Consider the following 20,942-nt stretch of genomic DNA (forward strand, 5'->3'; position numbering starts at 1 on the left):
TCAATTGATGCAGAAAAAGCATTTGACAAAATCCAACACCCTTTCTTGATAAAAACTCTCAACAAGGTGGGAATAGAAAGATCATACCTCAACATAATAAAAACTATATATGATAAACCCACAGCTAACATCATACTTAATGGGCAAAAACTAAAACCATTTCCTCTAAGAACAGGAACAAGACAGAGATGCCCACTCTCACCACTCCTGTTTGACATAGTACTGGAAGTATTAGCCATTGCAATTAGACAAGAAGAAGAAATAAAAGGCATCCAAATTGGAAAAGAAGAAGTAAAGCTGTCCTTATTTGCAGATGACATGATATTGTACATAAAAAACCGGAAAGACTCCATCAAAAAACTAACAGACTTCATAAATGAATTCGGCAATGTAGCAGGATACAAAATTAACGCCAAGAAATCTATGGCATTTCTATACACCAACAGTGAACTTACAGAAAGAGAGACTAAAAAAGCAATCCCATTTTCCATCGCACCAAAAAAATTAAGATACTTAGGAATAAACCTAACCAAGGAGGTAAAAGACCTATACTAGGAAAACTACAGGACACTGAAAAAAGAGATATGAGGAAGATGTAAACAGATGGAAGAACATACCATGTTCATGGATTGGTAGAATCAACATCATTAAAATGTCCATACTACCCAAAGCAATCTATAGATTCAATGCAGTCCCCATTAAAATACCAACGGCATATTTCACAGACCTAGAAAGAACTCTCCAAAAGTTCATCTAGAATAAAAAAAGACCCCGAATAGCCACAGCAATCCTGAGAAAGAAGAACAAAGTAGGTGGGATCTCAATACCAGATTTCAAGCTGTATTACAAAGCCACTGTCCTCAAAACAGCCTGGGACTGGCACAAGAACAGACATATAGACCAATGGAATAGAATAGAGAATCCAGATATCGACCCAAACCAATATGCGCAATTAATATTTGACAAAGGAGGCATGAGCATACAATGGAGTCAAGACAGTCTCTTCAATAAATAGGAAAATTGGACAGATACATGCAAAAAAATGAAACTAGACCACCAACTTACACCATACACAAAAATAAACTCAAAATGGTTACAGGACTTAAATATAAGACGGGAAACCATAAAAATACTAGAGGAATCCACAGGCAGAGAAATATCAGACATATGCCAAAAGAACTTTTTCACTGATACTGCCCTTATGGTAATGGAAGCCAAAGGGAAAATAAACAAATGGGAACACATCAAAATAAAAAGCTTTTGCATAGCAAAAGAAACCATCAACAAAACAACAAGAAACCCCACTGTATGGGAGAACATATTTGCAAATGTTATCACTGATAAAGGTTTAATCTCCAACATCTACAGTCTGGTTATACAACTTAATAAAAGGAAGATAAATGATCCAATAAAAAAATGGGCAACAGACCTAAATAGAATCTTTTCGAAAGAAGACAGAAGGAAGGCCAAGAGACACATGAAAACATGCTCAAAGTCACTAATTATCCAAGAGATGCAAATCAAAACGACAATGCGATACCATCTCACACCTGTCAGAATGGCTATCATCAACAAATCAACAAACGACAAGTGTTGCCGAGGATGCGGAGAAAAAGGAACCCACGTGCACTGCTGGTGGGAATGCAGACTGGTGCAGCCACTGTGGAGAACAGTATGGAGTTTCCTCAAAAAACTGAAAATGGAACTCCCATTTGTCCCAGTAATCCCACTCCTAGGAATATATCCTAAGAAACTAGAAACACCAATCAGAAAGGATATATGCACCCCTATGTTCATAGCAGCACAATTTACAATAGCTAAGATTTAGAAACAGCCTAAGTGCCTGTCAGCAGATGACTGGATCAGAATACTATGGTACATCTACAGAATGGAATACTATGCTGCCATAAAAAAGAAGGAATTACTCCCATTTGTAGGCACCTGGATGGAATTAGAGAACATTATGCTAACTGAAATAAGCCAGTCAATGAAAGAAAAATACCACATGATCTCACTCATTTGGGGATAATGAAAAACATTATAAACTGATGAACAAAAAGATAGATACAGAGGCAGTAAAGCATCAAACAGACTGTCAAATTACAGCGGTAAGGTTAGGGAGAGGTGGGGGAAATAAGAGATCAACTGAAGGACTTATATGCATGTATATAAGAGTAACCAACAGATGCAAAATATTGTGGGTGAGGGCATGTATAGGAGTGGGGTGGGGGGCAATGATAAGATATGTACACATATAATACCTTAATAATAATAATAAAAAAAGATCAACAAAACCAAGAGCTGGTTCTTTGAAAGGATAAACAAGATTGATGAACCTCTAGCCAGGCTCACCAAGAAGCAAAGAGAGAGGTCCCAAATAAACAAAATCAGAAATGAAAAAGGTGAAATAGTAACAGACCCCACCAAAATACAAAAGATTGTTAAAAAATACTATGAACAACTCTATTCCAACAAACTGGACAACCTGGAGGAAATGGACATATTCCTAGAAAAATATAACCTTCCAAAACTAAATCAGGAAGAATCTAAACATCTCAATAGGCCAATAACTATGGAAGAAATTGAAGCAGTCAAGAAAAAGCTTCCAGCAAAAAAAAAGCCCGGGCCAGACGGCTTCACAGGAGAGTTTTACCAAACATTCAAGGAAGAACTAAAACCTATCCTCCTCAGACTATTCCAAAAAATTCAAGAGGAAGGAACACTTCCAAGCTCCTTCTATGAAGCCAACATCACCCTAATACCAAAACCAGATAAAGACAACACAATGAAAGAGAATTACAGGCCAATATCCTTCATGAACATAGATGCCAAAATCCTCAACAAATTTCTAGCAAATCGGATCCAGCAGTGCATCAGAAAGATCATACACCATGATCAAGTAGGATTTATCCCAGGGATGCAAGGATGGTACAATATCTGAAAATCAATAAATGTGATACATCACATAAACAATTTGAGAGATAAAAATCACATAGTCATATCAATTGATGCAGAAAAAGCATTTGACAAAATCCAACCCCCTTTCTTGATAAAAACTTTCAATAAGGTGGGAATAGAAGGATCATACCTCAACATAATAAAAGCCATATATGATAAACCCACAGCCAACATCATACTCAATGGGCAAAAACTAAAACCATTTCCCCTAGCCCTGACCGGTTTGGCTATGTGGGGGGTGTGCAAAAGGCAGCTAGCTGATCAATGTTTCTCTCTCATCGATGTTTCTAACTCTCTGTCCCTCTCCCTTCCTCTCTGTAAAAAATCAATAAAATATATTAAAAAAACAACACAAAAAACATTTCCCCTAAGAACAGGAACAAGACAGGGATGCCCACTCTCACCACTCCTGTTTGACATAGTACTGGAAGTATTAGCCATTGCAATTAGACAAGAAGAAGAAATAAAAGGCATCCAAATTGGAAAAGAAGAAGTAAAGCTGTCCTTATCTGCAGATGACATGATATTGTACGTAAAAAACCTGAAGGACTCCATCAAAAAACTAACAGACTTAAATGAATTTGGCAATGTAGCAGGATACAAAATTAACACCAAGAAATCTATGGCATTTCTATACACCAATAGTAAACTTACAGAAAGAGAGACTAAAAAAGCAATCCCATTTACCATCGCACCAAAAAAATTAAGATACCTAGGAATAAACTTAACTAAGGAGGTAAAGGACTTATACGCAGAAAACTATAGGACACTGAAAAAAGAGATAGAGGAAGATGTAAACAGATGGAAGAACATACCATGTTCATGGATTGGTAGAATCAACATCATTAAAATGTCCATACTACACAAAGCAATTTATGCATTCAATGCACTCCCCATTAAAATACCAATGGCATATTTCAGAGACCAAGAAAGAACTCTCCAAAAGTTCATCTAGAATAAAAAAAGACCCCGAATAGCCACAGCAATCCTGAGAAAGAAGAACAAAGTAGGTGGGATCTCAATACCAGATTTCAAGCTGTATTACAAAGCCACTGTCCTCAAAACAGCCTGGGACTGGCACAAGAACAGACATATAGACCAATGGACTAGAATAGAGAATCCAGATATCGACCCAAACCACTATGTTCAATTAATATTTGACAAAGGAGGCAAGCGCATACAGTGGAGTCAAGACAGTCTCTTCAATAAATGGGAAAATTGGACAGATACATGCAAAAAAATGAAACTAGACCACCAACTAACACCATACACAAAAATTAACTAAAAATGGATACAGGACTTAAACATAAGACAGGAAACCATAAAAATACTAGAGGAATCCACAGGCAGAGAAATATCAGACATATGCCAAAGCAATTTCTCCACCGATACTGCCCCTAGGGCAATGGAAGCTAAAGAGAAAATAAACAAATGGGACTACATCAAAATAAAAAGCTTTTGCATAGCAAAATAAACCATCAACAAAACAACAAGAAAGCCCACCGTATGGGAGAACATATTTGCAAATGCTACCACTGATAAAGGTTTAATCTCCAACATCTACAGCGAACTTATACAACTGAATAAAAGGAAGATAAATGATCCAATAAAAAAATGGGCAACGGACCTAAATAGAATCTTTTCGAAAAAAGACAGAAGGCCAAGAGGCACATGAAAAAATGCTCAAAGTCACTAATTATCCGAGAGATGGAAATCAAAACGACAATGCAGTACCATCTCACACCTGTCAGAATGGCAATCATCAACAAATCAACAAACGACAAGTGCTGGCGAGGATGCGGAGAAAAAGGAACCCTCGTGCACTGCTGGTGGGAATGCAGACTGGTGCAGCCACTGTGGAGAACAGTATGGAGTTTCCTCAGAAAACTAAAAATGGAGCTCCCATTTGACCCAGTAATCCCACTTCTGGGAATATATCACAAGAAACTAGAAACACCACTCAGAAAGGATATATGCACCCCTATGTTCATAGCAGCACAATTCACCATAGCTAAGATTTGGAAACAGCCTAAGTGTCCATCAGCAGATGAGTGGATTAAAAAACAGTGGTACATCTACAGAATGGAATACTACACTGCTATAAAAAAGAAGGAATTCTTACCATTTGCAGCAGCATGGATGGACCTGGAGAGCATTATGTTAAGTGAAATAAGCCAGGCAATGAAAGGAAAATACTACATGATTTCACTCATTTATAGAAAATAAAGAACATTATAATCTGATGAATAAAAAGATAGATACAGAGGCAGTAAAGCACCGAACAGACTGTCAAATTACAGCGGGAAGGCTGGGCAGTGTTGGGGATGGAGGGAAAAAGATCAACCAAAGGACTTGTACGCATGCATATAAGCACACCAATGGACACAAGACACTGGGGGGGTGGGATGAGGGCAAGCGACAGGGGGTGGCTGGGGGAAGGTCAATGGGGAACAAAAAGGAGATATATGTACTAATATATTTAATACTTTAAACAATAAAAAAAAAGAAAAAGAAAGGAACTATTATTTTACTTATTAATGGCCCCAAAGTGCAAGAATAGCGGTGCTAGAAATTCAGATGTGCCAAAGAGAAGCTGTAATTACTTTCTTTAAGGGTGGGGAACCTTTTTGCTGCCAAGGGCCATTTGGATATTTACAATATCATTTATCAACTTAAAAACTAGCCTGCTATAATTAGTCAAACATTTAATTTAACCCACTCTAATGTCTTGGCAGAGCCAGACCAAATGATTTCTCAGGCCTTATACAGCCCACAGGCCACTCAGCGCCTGTGTATGCAAATTAACCCACCATCTTTGTTGGGTTAATTTGCATACTCACTCCTGATTGGCTGGTGGGCATCACGAAGGTATGGTCAATTAGCATGTTACTCTTTTATTAGCTAGACTAGAGGCTTGGTGCACGAAATTCGTGCGGGGGGGTGTGTCCCTCAGCACAGCCTTCACCCTCTCCAATCTTGCACCCCTCGAGGGATGTCCACTGCCCATTTAGGCCCGATCCTACCGGGCAGTCACACATCCCTCTCACAATCCTGGACTGCTGGCTCCCAACTGCTCGCCTGCCTGCCTTCCTGATTGCCCCTAACCGCTTCTGCCTGCCAGCCTGATCACCCCCTAACCACTCCCCTGCCAGCCTGATTGATACCTAACTGCTCCCCTGCAAGCCTGATTGACCCTAACTGCCCTCCTCTGCAGGCCTGCCCCCCCAACTGACCTCCCCTGCAGTCCTGGTCCCCCCCAACTGTCCTCCCCTGCAGGCCTGGGTCCCCCCCAACTGCCCTTCCCTGCAGGCCCGGTCGCCCCCATCTGCTAACCAGGTCACCCCTAACTGCCCTCCCCTGCTGGCTTGATCACCCCCAACTGCCCTCCCTTGCAGGCCAGGTCCCTCCCAACTGCCCTCCCCTGCTAGCCATCTTGTGTCCACATGGGGGCAGGATCTTTGACCACATGGGGGCAGCCATCTTATGTGTTGGAGTGATGGGCAATTTGCATATTACTCTTTTATTAGATAGGATGTGCCTAATTTATAAATTAAATTTTATCACAGATGTTAGGTCTGATTAAAAAATCGAACTGATACCCCCTTCCCTGGGAAACTGGCCTTTAGGTCATTTCGCTACTGACATTCCCTTTCACTTAGACCACATTCCATTTGCTAAGATCAGAATCTTTCCCCTCTGGACCTGCCCAGAGAATTCTCCACCCAGCAAAAGCCTACTTGGAGTCCTTTAAAATATGTGTCTCCCAGTCTCCGGGTGCTGGCACTATTTTGTGGGTCAACCCATCTGCTTTTCCAAATGACCTAATAAATTCATAATTCTTTACTACTTTTGGCTTCGTATGTACTTCCTTCAGCGACCCTAACAATAGATATTTATGTATAGGGAAAAAACATAGTATATATAGGGTTCACTACTATCCTCGGTTTCAGGTATCCACTAGGGGTCTTAGAACATATCCTCCTGAGATGTATAATGCATAGTGTAAATGCCATTGCACTATACCAGTGGTCCGCAAACTCATTAGTCAACCGAGCGGCAAACCACGTCTCGCGAGTCGCATATGGCTCACAAGCCGCAGTTTGCCAACCACTGCACTATATCTATCACTTGGCACATGGGAGATATCCAGTAAACATTTGTTAAATTAACTGACTGAATAAGGTAATGAATTTCTCATTTGAAATGGAAGAAAAACTCAGTAAACATTTATTTAGCAAGTCGTTCCCACTTTGGTGAGTTTTAATAGTACAGTCAAACCTCGGTTCTCAAATATCTCCCATCTGGAACAATTCAGTTCTCGACCAAGTTGTTCACAGAAAAAATGTCTGGGTTGTGAAACTAAACTTCAGTTTTAGACCTGACAACCCTTTCACGCTGATACCTCAACATGACAAAAAGAGTCTCTCAGGCAACAAAGGAGGGAACGCACAATTTTAAAACATAAGGAGGTCATCACAAGTGCTAATGTTGCTAAGGGTGTGAAAGAAACAAGGGCATAGGCAACTGAAGAGACAGAAAAACTGTGTTGATTTGGATAATTAAAAAGCAGTTAGCCAGTGACAGCATTCAGAGGCAGCCATATGTGAACAAGCAAAGATGCTGCATACTGACCTGAAAGACACGCCTAAAACTACTGCTGAAAATGATTTGGTTAAGGCTAGTAGGGGTGGTTCAATGAACTTCAGTGTTTATTTATAGATTATTGTATATTAGACATGTACTGTATATAAGAAAGGTTAAAACAGGGAATCATTTGTGGGTCTGGAATGGATTTATTCAATATACATCATTTCTAATGGGAAAAAATGATTCGGTTTCCAAACTGCTTCTCGAACAACCTTCTGGAAAAAATTGAGAATTGACTTTCCACTTTAATCTGTTTCTTACTGAGACAATGTATCTTTAAAGTTTTATAACTGTTCCAATTATTACTGTTACATAACAAACCACCCCAAACTTACTGACATAAAACAAAAGCCATTTTATTGAGCTCAGATTCTCTGAACCAGGAATTCACAAAGGGCACATTGAAGATGGCTTGTCTCTCTGCTCCACCAGGTCAGGAGCAGAGTCTCAAAGTCTAGAGGTATCTCTGGGAGTGATTCAATGGCTGAGGCTGGCATAATCTGAATCATCTAATAGTTCATTCATTCACATGTCTAGGGACTGGTCTGGAAGGACTCGAAGGCTAGGACTGACCACCTGAAATCTTAGGCCTCTCCACGTGGCTTTCCTCACAGCACGGCAGCTTCAGGGTCTCAGACTTAGTGCTCCAAGAAGCCAGTGTTTCAACCAACAAGGTGGAAGCAGCATTACTTTTTAAGACTGAGCCTAAGGAATCACACAGCATCACTTCTGCAGCATTCTACTGGTTACCAACAGGCATGCGCAAATACAACAGGAAGTGAACTCCCCAACTCTCAATGGGGAGTAGTAGCAAGTTCTAGAAGAATATGTGGGGCAAGAGATATTGCTTGTGGTCATCTTTGGAAAGTATAATCTGCTACAATAATTTTGTACTCACTACATGATTTGATTAAAATAACACAAGTAGCACTATATCCTTTGTTTGGTTTTAACCAAGAATACAAAATAATATTTCCCCAAAATGACTATATTCTCAGCCTTGGAAATAGAAATTAAAATTTATATAGATAGCTCTGACAGGGTCGCATAGCTGGTTAAAGCATTGCCCTGATATGCCAAGTTTGCAGGTTCAATCTCTGATCAAGGCACACACAAGAATCAACCAATGAATGTATAAATAAGTGGAACAACAAATCAATGTCTCTCTCTCCCCACTCCTCTCTTTAAAATAAATTTTAAAAATTTATATACATATTATTTTATGTAATATTTACAACTACCTTGTGAAATAGATGTTATTATTACCTGTATTTTAGTAAGATGAGAAAGTTGAATTCAGAAACTGAGTAACTTGCCCAGAAAGGTAAATGCCAACGTTGGGATAAATCCAGACGTGTGTCTTCAAAGTCCAGGATCTTTCCACTGAACAGGCAGTTTGCACAGTACCATCATCTATATAAAATGCAGCTACCTTAATGACCATTAACGACCTAACAACCAGTCGCTATGGCGCCCACTGTGGCCAGCGAACAGGCCGATCAGGGGGTGAGGCCAGCAGCCAACCTCACAGCCCCTACCCCCTGCCTGCCTGCCCCTGATCGGACTCTCCCACCCCCATCAAGAGCCAGGCCTGCTGGCCAAACGCCCCCTCCCTTCCCCCTGGCCAGCCACGCCCCCATGAGCCTGCGCACCACAATAGGCCCGCCCCTTATCACACCTGGCTGGGCAGCCAATCTCCTGCAGCCCCTCCTCCTGGCCGGCCATGCCCCTGATGGGCACCCCCACCCCGATCAGGGGCAGGGTCGGCTGGCCAACCACCCATGGCCCCTCCCCCAGGCCGCTGGCCCCCGATTGGCCCTGATCGGCACCCCCCCCCACCCACCCCATTCAGGGGCGGGCCAGCCAGCCCACCGCCCCTCCCCATGGCCCATCACGTCCCCAATCGGCCCCCCAACCCCAATTGGGGGCAGGGCACGCCAGCCAATTGCCCACGGCCCCTTCCCCCTGATTGGGGGTCCTGATCCAGGCAGGCCAGCTGGCCAACCTCCCGCCATCTCCTCCTCCTGACAGGCCCAGCCCTGATCCGCCCAGATTGGGGCTGGGCCAGCCAGATCCCACCCGTGCACAAATTCGTGCACTGGGCCTCTCATCTTAAATAAAATTCATATAGATTCCATGCATATCGGAGCTGTGCAAAGCAAGAACTACCTGTATCTTGATTTATATAAATGTAAGCTCTTCAAGAATAAATTTATAACCCAACCATGTTAGATAGTTGTACTAGTTAATAACTGTCTATAGATCTGAATATGTTAAAATAAAAAAATCACAATGAAGTGTACCAGGGAGCACTCTCTGCTCTAGTGTCTCAAGGGTGGTACAGTGCTGAGTACATACTCTAGCTTTCAGTACGTGTGTAACTGATTAAGTAAGTGAATTCTAGGAAAAATTTCCAGATCATTGTAAGTAATAAGCACTTACATATTTCAGAGAAGCTGTACTAGATGCTAAAAAGCTAAATACGATCTAACCTCTCATTTAAATTCTTTGGCATTTGTGTCTTGGGAATTAGGGCCTTATCTGTATCTATTATTCATTGCTTATATTATTCTTCACCTACCAGTTAGAAGTGAAGCTTTTAAAAAGCAGAAAATGTGGCTCCATTGCACTACTTATTTTTTCACTTTCTGTAATGCCTGATATGGCTGTCTTGTGTTTCTGATTTGACTGACTGCACAATGTACAAACTATATCAAAGCCAGAAATGTGGCACAGTGGACAGTTATTCTCTTGGAGCTTAACACTAACCTCCCCCAAAATGCATTTTTTGCAACCAAAAGAAAATTTATCAAATCATGTAAATTTTCTATCTTTGTTCTAAATAATTTTGAGGCCAAATAACTTATAATTCTATAGGCAAACGTGTATTTCTATGGAGGATAAATATATCAATGTAATGTTTGCTTTTTCTAATGAATAGTCTCTCACCTTTTACACTGGAGTTACCTAATAAAACATCAAAAGGGAATATTTTTCAGAAGAATTAAAGAAAATAGTTTTTAATAAAATGACAAATTTCTTGTTAAAATAAAATTATTCCTGGTTTGTTTGTGTTTTCTGGCTATGAAAAACAAAACCTCTACCCATAAATTACGGAACTTCCTAGATATTTAAAATTAGTTTATAAATGTTAATTCTTTTTATATAAAATTTTTAATAAACTTTTAAGTTTAAAGTCATAGGGTTTTATATATTTATATAAATAATTTTATATAATTTTTATGTTAAAAAATGTTTTCTAATATGTAAGAAAATAATACTCTATTCAAACTATCCAGCAGCCCTGTGCTTTGATGACTTTTTAAAATGCCATGCCATCATTTTCCTTTAAAAGTATATTTAATGTTCAAGGACCAAAATTTTTAAAAGGAAAGAAAAAATACAGACCTTGGTTTCAGGGCTGATAAGTCTTTATTAGGTAACTAATGTTCAAGGCTTCCATATTATAATTGATATTAATTCCCTAAGAAACAGATTCGAAATCTATTTCTTGGTTCTTATTCAATAATAATAATATTTTAAAGATATACATGAAATGAGAATTTAAAGAGCTTAAGTAACTTGCCAAAGGCTATACTACACAAGTAAATTATGGAAAAGAGAGTCTATCCTATTTTCAAAATGTTTTTATTGCTTTTTTAGAACGAGAGGAAGGGAGAGGGAGGAAGAGAAACATCAATGTGAGAGCGGAACATCAATTGGTTGCCTCCTACAGACCCACTAGTGGGGATCTAGCCCACAACCCAGGCATGTGCCCCAACAGGGGAACAGAACCAGCAACCTATCGGTGCATGGGATGACACCGACCAACTGAGCCACACCAGCCAGAGCTATTCTCTGTCTTTTGATTTCTTATATCATTATGGTCAATTGAAAATTCAGTGTAAAGATGATCGATGACCACTTATTAATACTCCATCTGAGATTTCTCTAATAGCTTTTGAATTACTAAGGAATTGTTTATATTAGAAATTGTGGTAAAATTGAACTTATATTATTTTTTGAAAAGTAACCAATTTTTCTAAACCTAACAAATTATTGTGAAAATTAAATCATGCATTGTCTAATAGTATATCTGTGTCCACATTATGACAGCTGAATAAAGACAGAAACCAGATTTCCAGTGCAAAAGACACTTCCATATACCTAAATGCATTTAACTATGCAATTAAGGAACTTCTACTTAACTTTCTATTGGAAGTACTTAATCTGCAATGTAACAGCAAGCTAAAGGGCAAATATTAAGAGAAACATCTAAAATAATTCTGTACATGCCTTTCAGACAATGAATATGCTCATTAAAATCATATGCCTATGAACTGATAGCAATATTACAAAGTCCATAAAGTCACATTACAGATCTGCATTAACAAATAAAATCTGCAATCAATTTTAATGACAGCGTAACTCAGAATCTCAATGAAGTAAAATGCTATCTCAAGAAAAGAATTACACTCTTAGTGTTCAATTAATGTTATATTTTGAATTTCAGCAATAAAAAATTTGTGGTTAATTGTTTTCTCTCTCATTACATATACTAGAGGCCCAGTGCACGAAATTCATGCACGGGGAGGGGGGGGTGTCACTCAGTCCAGCCTGAGCCCTCTCCAATCTGGGACAACCCTCTCACAATCCAGGACTGCTGGATCCCAACCGCTCACCTGCCTGCCTTCCTGATTGCCCCTAACCGCTTCTGCCTTCCACCCTGATCACCCCCTAACCACTCCCCTGCCAGCCTGATCAACACCTAACTGCTCCCCTACGGGCCCAATTGCCCCCAACTGCCCTCCCCTGCCAGCCTGGTCACCCCTAACTGCCCTCCCCTGCTGGCCTGGTCGCCCCCAACTGCCCTCCCCTGCAGGCCTGGTTCCCCCCAAATGCCCTCCCCTGCAGGCCTGGTCCCCCCCCCCTCAACTGCCCTCCTCTGCTGGCCTGATCGCCCACAACTGCCTCCCCTGCCAGCCATCTTGTGTCCACATGGGGCGGTCATCTTTCACCAAATGGGGGCGGCCATCTTGTGTGTTGGAGTGATGGTCAATTTGCATATTACCTCTTTATTAGACAGGATTTTTTATCTATGTAATTATTTTGATTTTGCCTCTTGGCCTTCAGAAGGCCTAAAATGTTTATCATCTGGTCCTTATATGAAAGGTTTGGATACTGCACCCCTATGTTCATAGCAGCACAATTTACAATAGCTAAGATTTGGAAACAGCCTAGGTGCCCATCAGCAGATGACTGGATCAGAAAACTATGGTACATCTACACAATGGAATACTATGCTGCCGTAAAAAAGAAGGAATTACTACCATTTGTAGGCACTTGGATGGAATTAGAGAACATTATGCTAAGTGAAATAAGCCAGTCAATGAAAGAAAAATACCACATGATCCCACTCATTTGGGGATAATGAAAAACATTATAAACTGATGAACAAAAAGATAGTTACAGAGGCAGTAAAGCATCAAACAGACTGTCAAATTACAGTGGTAAGGTTAGGGAGAGGTGGGGGAAATAAGAGATCAACTGAAGGACTTATATGCATGTATATAAGAGTAACCAACGGATGCAAAACATTGGGGGGTGAGGGCATGTATGGGAGTGGGGTGGGGGTGGGGGGCAATGGTAAGATATGTACACATATAATACCTTAATAAAAATTTGAAAAAATAAAAATAAAAAATAAAAAAAAAAAAGGTTTGGATACTTATGCTCTACAGTGGGTGGTGCTATTCCAAATGCTGCAACACCTAGGAATGTCTTGACAATACAAATTACTGATCCACCCCACCCCTACTGAATCAGAATGTCTGAGGGTGGGCCCAATAATTCTTTTTCCCAATAAACACTCCAGGTGATTCTTAATGCAACCTGAAGTTTAAGAACCACTGCTCTTGCCAAAACCGGTTTGGCTCAGTGGATAGAACGTCAGCCTGTGTTCCAGGTTAGATTCCGGTCAAGGGCACGTAACTTGGTTGCGGACACATCCCCAGTAGGAGGTGTGCAAAAGATAGCTGATCGATGTTTCTCTCTCATCGATGTTTCTAACTCTCTATCCCTCTCCCTTCCTCTCTGTAAAATATCAATAAAATATATTTAAAAAAAAAAAAAAAAAAGAACCACTGCTCTTAAACAGGATTTTAGAGACTGAGTTGTGTCCCTTGGATAAATTATTTAATCTTCTGAGCCAACAAATTATAGTGTCACCCACTTCATAGAATTGTTGGCAGGATTAAAATAAAATTTAAAAAATGTTAAAAACAGTAAAGCTAAATATAACTGATATCAGTAATTTGTAATAAGTGGTAATATATAGTCATTATTAATCCAAGGGTGTACTGGCAAGCCCCCTTGTACCAGCCCATAAGATTTGATTAAATTTTCAGAAACTTTGTGAGGCAATTATTAAAATAGCTATTATTAAAAAATAAATTATATAAACTTAAAATTAAGTGTTATATTCAAACTTATTGTAAGATGCAATACTCAAAACTCATTACTAATTACTTTATTACATGTTACTACTACCTGTGATCATGAGGTTATTATGTCTATACTAGCAATTTCAAAACAGGACTCTCCCAAGGATAGTGAATTTAGCCTTTCTCCCATATGAAAAAAAAAGGGGACATATACAAAATAGATAGAATACCAACATAAGAAAAATTATTGCTCCAGTCAATCTATCATCTATGCTCTTTTAAAAAAATTAATTTTAGTGATCACTAGGTTACAAAAATATTTTATCACTCTACTCTGACATGCAAAGTGCAAGTAAAGTACTATTTTTTACTATTTATCCATGAAACTATTCTTGGACTTAAAACAGAAAGATAAAAAAACATCTATATTGCTAAATACACATTTAAAGAGAAAAACAAAACTCCAGGAATTAAGAGTAAAATTAGAGGCACAGATATAACTAGAGAAATTCCAAATTCACAAAGACTAAATAAAAAGGGATAAAATACATTAATCATTAAGAATCATTAATCATCAAGAAGCCTGTATTTCTCAATGGTTCAAGCATTGGTAGGCTGGATTCCAGTCAAGGGCAGTCAAGGACACATACCTCAGTTGCAGGGTTGATACCCAGCCTCTGGTCAGGGTGTGTGTGGGAGGCAACCAGTCAATGTGTCTATCTCTCCCCCTTTCTTCTTCCCTCTAGAAATCAATGGAAAAAATATCCTTGGGTGAGGATTAACAAAAAAAAAAAAATAATAACTTTTATGCAATATGCCACTTAAAATTATAAAACCATTCCTAAACTCATTCTGCATGACAGATATTGCAAAAATAAAAGTTTCTAAAAGTTCAAAGAGATTTGAGGCACTATGGTGAGATTACAAATTATTCTCAGGCAAGAAAAAAGCATGTGTCATTTCATGTAAAGTGCAATATTTTTTAAATGTTAAAAAAATCTATGCTAATTTACACATCTTTAAACTGGTCAAGGAATATAGCATGACTACCAGTATACACAGTAAACTCTATTTTCACTTACTCATTATCACTTAGCTTTTACAACTAACCTCCACATTTACCACATCTCTTAAAAATGCCTTTTAAATATATATATATATATATATATACACACACACACACATATATATGTGTATATATATACATATATATACATACATATATTTATATGTATACACACACACACACACACACACACACACACACTCTAGAGGCCCAGGGTCCCTCGGCCTGGTCTGCGAGGATCAGGCCAAAACCAGCTCTCTGACATCCCCCGAGGGGTCCCGGATTGCAAGAGGGCGCAGGCCAGGCTGAGGGACCCCACCAGTACACAACAGGGCCGGAGAGAGACTGCGGAAGGGCTCCAGGGTGTGCCCGGCCCTTCTCGCCCAGTCCCAATCCCCAGGATCCCAGCAGCAAGCTAACCTACAGGTCGGAGCATCTGCTCCCTGATGGTCAGGGCATGTCACAGCAGCTGGTCGGACACAGCATATTAGGCTTTTATTACATAAAAGGGTACAGGTACACACACACACACACACACACACACACACACACACACACTGGATAGTATACTAACTAAACCACATTAGTTTGAGCCTTTTCTCAGTCCTTATTACTCTAATTGTTTTGAAGCAATAAACAACTTTTTGACCATTTACTCTTTCTTGAAACCAACTATAGGCCAATTCTAGTCTTTCACTCCCACCTAGTTCTGTCTTTTTCAGTGTCAAATCATTTCACTCCTTTCCTTTAACTACAGGGTATTCTTCAAGATTCTTACCTTGGACAAATTTTCTTCCTTTTTCTTTGTTGACTCTCATCCTCCCACCAAACTTAAAATATCATAGCAGTATATTTGTGTATAACTTCCAGATCTCTAGTTGGAATCTTCTCTTGAGAGTTAAAATAACTGTCTGTTAAATACTTTGTACCTAGTTTCAGTCAGTCAATAAATTTTTATTGCACAGCTGCTATGTGCCAGACAACTAGCGCTAGAAATGTATTCAGAACCTAATATGAAAGTCACTGTCATCAAGGAACAGATAATCTAAATGGCAGACCAAAAAGTCCAACTCTAAAGGTCCAAAATGGATTACTGCTGTTTCCTCTTCCAAAGAATTCAACATATTAACAGACTGCACATTCTCATTACTGCCAAGGCGATAATGTGTAACTCCTTTCTCAATTCCAAATTCGATCTGTTACCAAGTAAATTCTGTTCTTTATTTGCAATATTCTATTCCCACTGCCTGAGCCTAGTTCAAGCCATTAAGTACTTTCACACAAACTGCAACAACCATTGCTTCTGAAGCATTCTTTAATTTCTCATCTAATTCATCCTGAACTCCATTAACAGGTTAATTTTCCCAAACCATAAACAGATGTGACTCATCACTTCACTAAATAAAAATGTTTAATAGTTCCTCAATAAACAATTCAAATCCAAAAACTTCTTCAGGTTGGCATTTATAGTACTCCATTACTTGGTCTTTATCTATTAACTAGAGGCCCATTGCACAAAGAGATTCATGCAATAGGCCTTCCTTCCCTTGGCGTCCAGCACCGGTTTTCCTCCGGCACCCGGGACCCAGGCCTTCGCTCCAGTCAGAGTCTGCCTTCTTCGTCTTTACTGCAGGCTCCAGCCAGAGTGTGCTGTCTTCGCTGCAGACTCAGGCCGGTGCCTGCCATCTTCGTCTTCACTGCTTCGCTGCAGACTGCTGTCTTTGTCTTCACTGCAGCCGGAGTGCCACTCCTGTAGATCCCTTCGCACACCACCCCCCCCCCCCACCCGCCCGCCTTCCCTCCCTCCCTCTCATAGCAGGCATCCCACTCCATGACTGGAACAGCTGGGTGGCCGCCATCTTTGTCCTCCTAATTTGCATATTCCCTCCTGATTGGCTGATGGGCGTAGTGGAGTGATGGTCAATTTGCATGTTTCTCTTTTATTAGTGTAGATACTTTTTCATCTCTGCCATCCACTATTTCCTTACCTTTTGCTCCAGCCAACATGGCTATTTAATCTTATTTGGAAATTCCTTGAATATTCCCTATCTTCATTTATGTCATTTCTCTCCTCCCACCCCCAACCTGATTTAACAGTCTTCATTCATTTGTACCTTTCAGAAACTTACCCAACCTTTGTTTCAAATAACATCATTTTTCAAAAATCATCCCTCCATCCTGACTCTATAGTATATATGTAAAGGCTATTTTTAATATAACTTTTACTTTATTTCTACTATATTTACCTATGTATGTTACATCCTTCCTGTTAAGATTATAAGCAACTTGAAATATGAATGTCTTATTAATCTTTGTCCTCCCACAGTATATTACATATGGCTGACATTCCATAAATATTAAATACACGTTGAATTTAAAATAAAATATATACATAAAATAATAGCATGGTCCATAAAATTATATAAGAAGTTCCCTTCACTTTCTTAGGGAGAAAAATCACTGCCATGAGAATATCTTTTGTAAAAGTCACCTTATTTATTTTTTTATAATGACAGATTAAAACGTGATTTCCCATCCCCCCCAACATTAATCAGTACACCTTCCACCTCTTATGTGTACATGAATAATTATAAAAACTTCCTTGGCTCAGAATATAAAATTGCTTTCCAAGGTCTCAATTTTACACTATCGTATGTACCTAATGATCATACACTCAATCGCCTTACCATTGAAAATAGTAGTGTAGAAAGAAATGGCTTGCCTGGAGGCTGCCCCAAAACCCTTATCACTAACATAACCCAACTTTTTTTTAGAGCGGGCCAGTCATAGTATAATTATACTACTCAGTTTCGCTCCCTCCACACCTTCAGAACATCTATCAACCCAAATGTTTGTTTAGAGCCATACTTTCAGGTTCACCAGTTAAAAATGATAGATTTTAAGTTAAACAGTTAATTCAATGAAGATTTACCAAATACCTACTCTGTGGAAAGCATTGTTGAGGACACAAAAATTAATGACAATTCTCATCTTCTGGAACTCATGACTAAATGCACAACACACACATAAACAGCTCCATTATAAGGCAGATTATGTAAGTGCTAAAAAGCTTCCAATAAGGTACAAACAGAGCTCTATGAAAGAGAGATATGAATTTAATCAAGAGTTATCTGAGAACCTTCTAATGAGAGATGGGTTTCTATTTGGCCTTCTTAAAACCAAGCAATAACATTCATGATTTTCAAGATTATTATTTAAATAATTTCATTTGTTTTAAGTATTTTTATTCACTAATTTTTACAACAGAATTGGGTTTTTCCCATTGAAAAGGTACTGATGCAACATTAAGTTAAAATTTACATTAAACATATTTTTTAGCTCACCTTGAAACATGGGGAAATATATTTTACAGACAGAACTTGTGGGTTATAATTGAGAAGAAAATTTTTGTATGTTCAAGAGAAAGACATGTGTCCAATAACCTATATTAATAATTACTTAAAACTATACTTTCAGAGAAAGGCTAGGTACATATAAATGGGCCACCCAATTTTTACAGCACACTTAATAGTACATTAAAACGGAAAACAACGAACAAATGAAAATAAAATTCAGGGTCCTAGATTCATTTTTCATTCATACCACTTCCTGCAACATTGGCTTCTTCCAGATATATGGCCAAAGGTCTGAATCAGACCTTGAAGCATTTGCTTTTCAAGTAAGCTCCATGGACATCAACCATTTCTAGATTTAGATACTTCCTTGAAGATTCTGAGCTGCCATGACCTAACGCTGGATCTGCTGAACACTGTACAACAGATGAAAGGACCACACTCATTTCAGCTTAAAATAACTTGCACAGAGGGCTGGGGAAAGTCTGAGTTGACAGATGCCTATGGAGCACATTTAAAAAGAAGAAATTATGATAAGACAGGAGTGAAAGCCAACCAGGGAACATGTAAAAATTAATATGGTATTCCCAAATTGCTACTATATTTTTTTTAAAACTTCGGCGTTTAATTACATTATGGAATTCATCAGAGGCTTTATAATCACTGAATTTAAGTTAAGCAACAAATTAGGAAAAATTGTAGGACAAATTATATGTAGTTTTAGAAAACATATCAGCATTTAAATATTTCATTAAACCCAATCTCTTCAGATTTACTATACAAAGGAATCAGATTATGTAGATTAGTCAGGGGAAGCTGGGAACCAATAACTAATTTAAGTTTGGTAACAGGCTACACGGTGCAGTTTCCTGCTTACAGTAGATAGGTGAAGGAACCCAGTAAATGGGTTGAGCACAGCAGTATTTGCACATTGTAGTCACCCAACAACAGCTAGCGGCTCTATCCATCCTTCCTCAGGTTTCTCGTGGCCTCTGACAAGTCATCCCTTTCAACCTATGTGTCTGTCCGCTCTCCCCAAAAGAAAATAATTTCCGTGCAGGTGGCAAAATCGCCCTCACACACGACTTGCTCACACTTCCCCGCTTCGGAACGAGCGGTCTCCAAGATAGGGGAGGTCGCCCAGCCAGGGAAGTTAGGTGAAGTGGTCTTGTTCGCGGTCCGACCCAAGCTCGCAGCCCCGCAGACACCGGGGAAAGGAAGCGGGCGGCCTCAGGAGAACAGCGGATGGGGCAGAGGATGGAGCCCCCGAGGCAGGCTCCGCGGTGCTGGGCACCGGCTCGGGCTGGAAGAATGGAGGAGGGGAGCGAGGCGGCGAAGTGCCGAGGTGGGCGGCGGTCCGAAGCCGCCTCGCGCTCGGGACCCTCCCGGCCCACGGCCCCGGCGTGCGCTCCGCGTGCGCCCACTCTCCCCGGAGCAAGAGCCGCCGTCTCACACCCGGAGATTTGAGAAATCGGCAACTTTGCGCGAGAAATGCTTCCCACCCTGCAACACGCCGAGAAAGAGAAAAATGTCAGGCGATGACGGGGGAGGAAGGGTGACTTACCCATGTTGCTCCCGAGGGTGAGGCGCCGGGAGGGCGAGGCGGAGGTCTCCGGGGCGGGCGGCGCGGCGCTGTGTCCTCCCTCTACCTCGGTTTCTCCTGCAGCCAGGGAGGGACCCGCGGGGGTCGGCCGCCGGGAAGGAGCAGCTGGTACTGCCGCTGCTGCTGCTGCAAGCGGCGCGGCCGCGGCGGGGACGAGCGACGGGGGGCGGGGCGGGGCGGGGCAGGGCGGCGGGCGCTGCCTGCAGCGGGCGCGGCTCCGGGCGGGCGGGCAGCGGAGGCGCCTAGGCGGCCTGAACTGCGCCCGCCCAGACGCGCAGCCCGTGCGCCCCGTGCGCCCCGCCCTCTCCACCGCGCATGCGCAGCACCTCCCCCCCGCAACTCCCGGGCGGCCCGGGAGTCTGAGCGGGCGGGTGGGCGTGTGTTTGCAGGTGGAGGGGCTCCGTCGTGGCCGCCTGAGGGGCGGAGGGCGGGCCCTGAGAAGACGGTGCACGGCGCTTCTGAACCCCGGACTAGTACCGTGGGCTCGCCCCAGGCTTACTACCCCGACTCCGCCAGCCCACCACCGGAAAATGGGCCCGCGTTCATTACGGGACGGCTGGTTGCAGTGGAGGGAATTTCCCGGAGGAGGAGGCGCCGGGCCGGGCGGGGGGAAGCCAAGCGGAGGTCCCGAACTGTCTAGGCGACGAGACCAGCGCCCCTGGGAGACAGATGCTGAGGGACGCCCGTTTTCAGAGCAGCCCGGGGGCCCGCTGGGAGGGCGCTGATTATTAGTGGGCATATCGGTGACCGTTCAGGGTGTCCTGGCTACGGCTGGTATAAGAACAGAGCGGTCCGGGCAGCCAGGAAGAGGGACCGCCCAGGATTTCCTCGGGGAGAGTGTGGTTCCCCCTCCTAGAGGGGCGCGGGCTTCC

General features: G+C 41.2%; 1 protein-coding gene across 8 annotated transcripts in view; it reads right to left on the bottom strand.

Annotated features, from left to right (window-relative positions):
* Positions 1-20,338, bottom strand: part of RAP1GDS1 (Rap1 GTPase-GDP dissociation stimulator 1) — a 137,220-nt gene extending 116,882 nt beyond the window's left edge. For 3 of the 8 annotated variants that reach the window (XM_080682863.1, XM_080682861.1, XM_080682860.1), the window contains exon 1: positions 20,032-20,145. In XM_080682863.1, the coding sequence (XP_080538989.1) occupies positions 20,032-20,035 (4 nt within the window). In that variant the 5' untranslated portion in view covers positions 20,036-20,145. Of the gene's footprint in view, positions 1-20,031 lie in introns of all 8 variants that reach the window. The other 5 variants (XM_080682862.1, XM_080682859.1, XM_080682866.1 and 2 more) reach the window with 5 other exon arrangements.
* Between the last annotated feature and the right edge of the window lie 604 nt (positions 20,339-20,942).

Source organism: Plecotus auritus, assembly GCF_963455305.1.
Source record: "Plecotus auritus genome assembly, chromosome: 1".
In the NCBI taxonomy this organism is placed as follows: Eukaryota; Metazoa; Chordata; class Mammalia; order Chiroptera; family Vespertilionidae; genus Plecotus; species Plecotus auritus.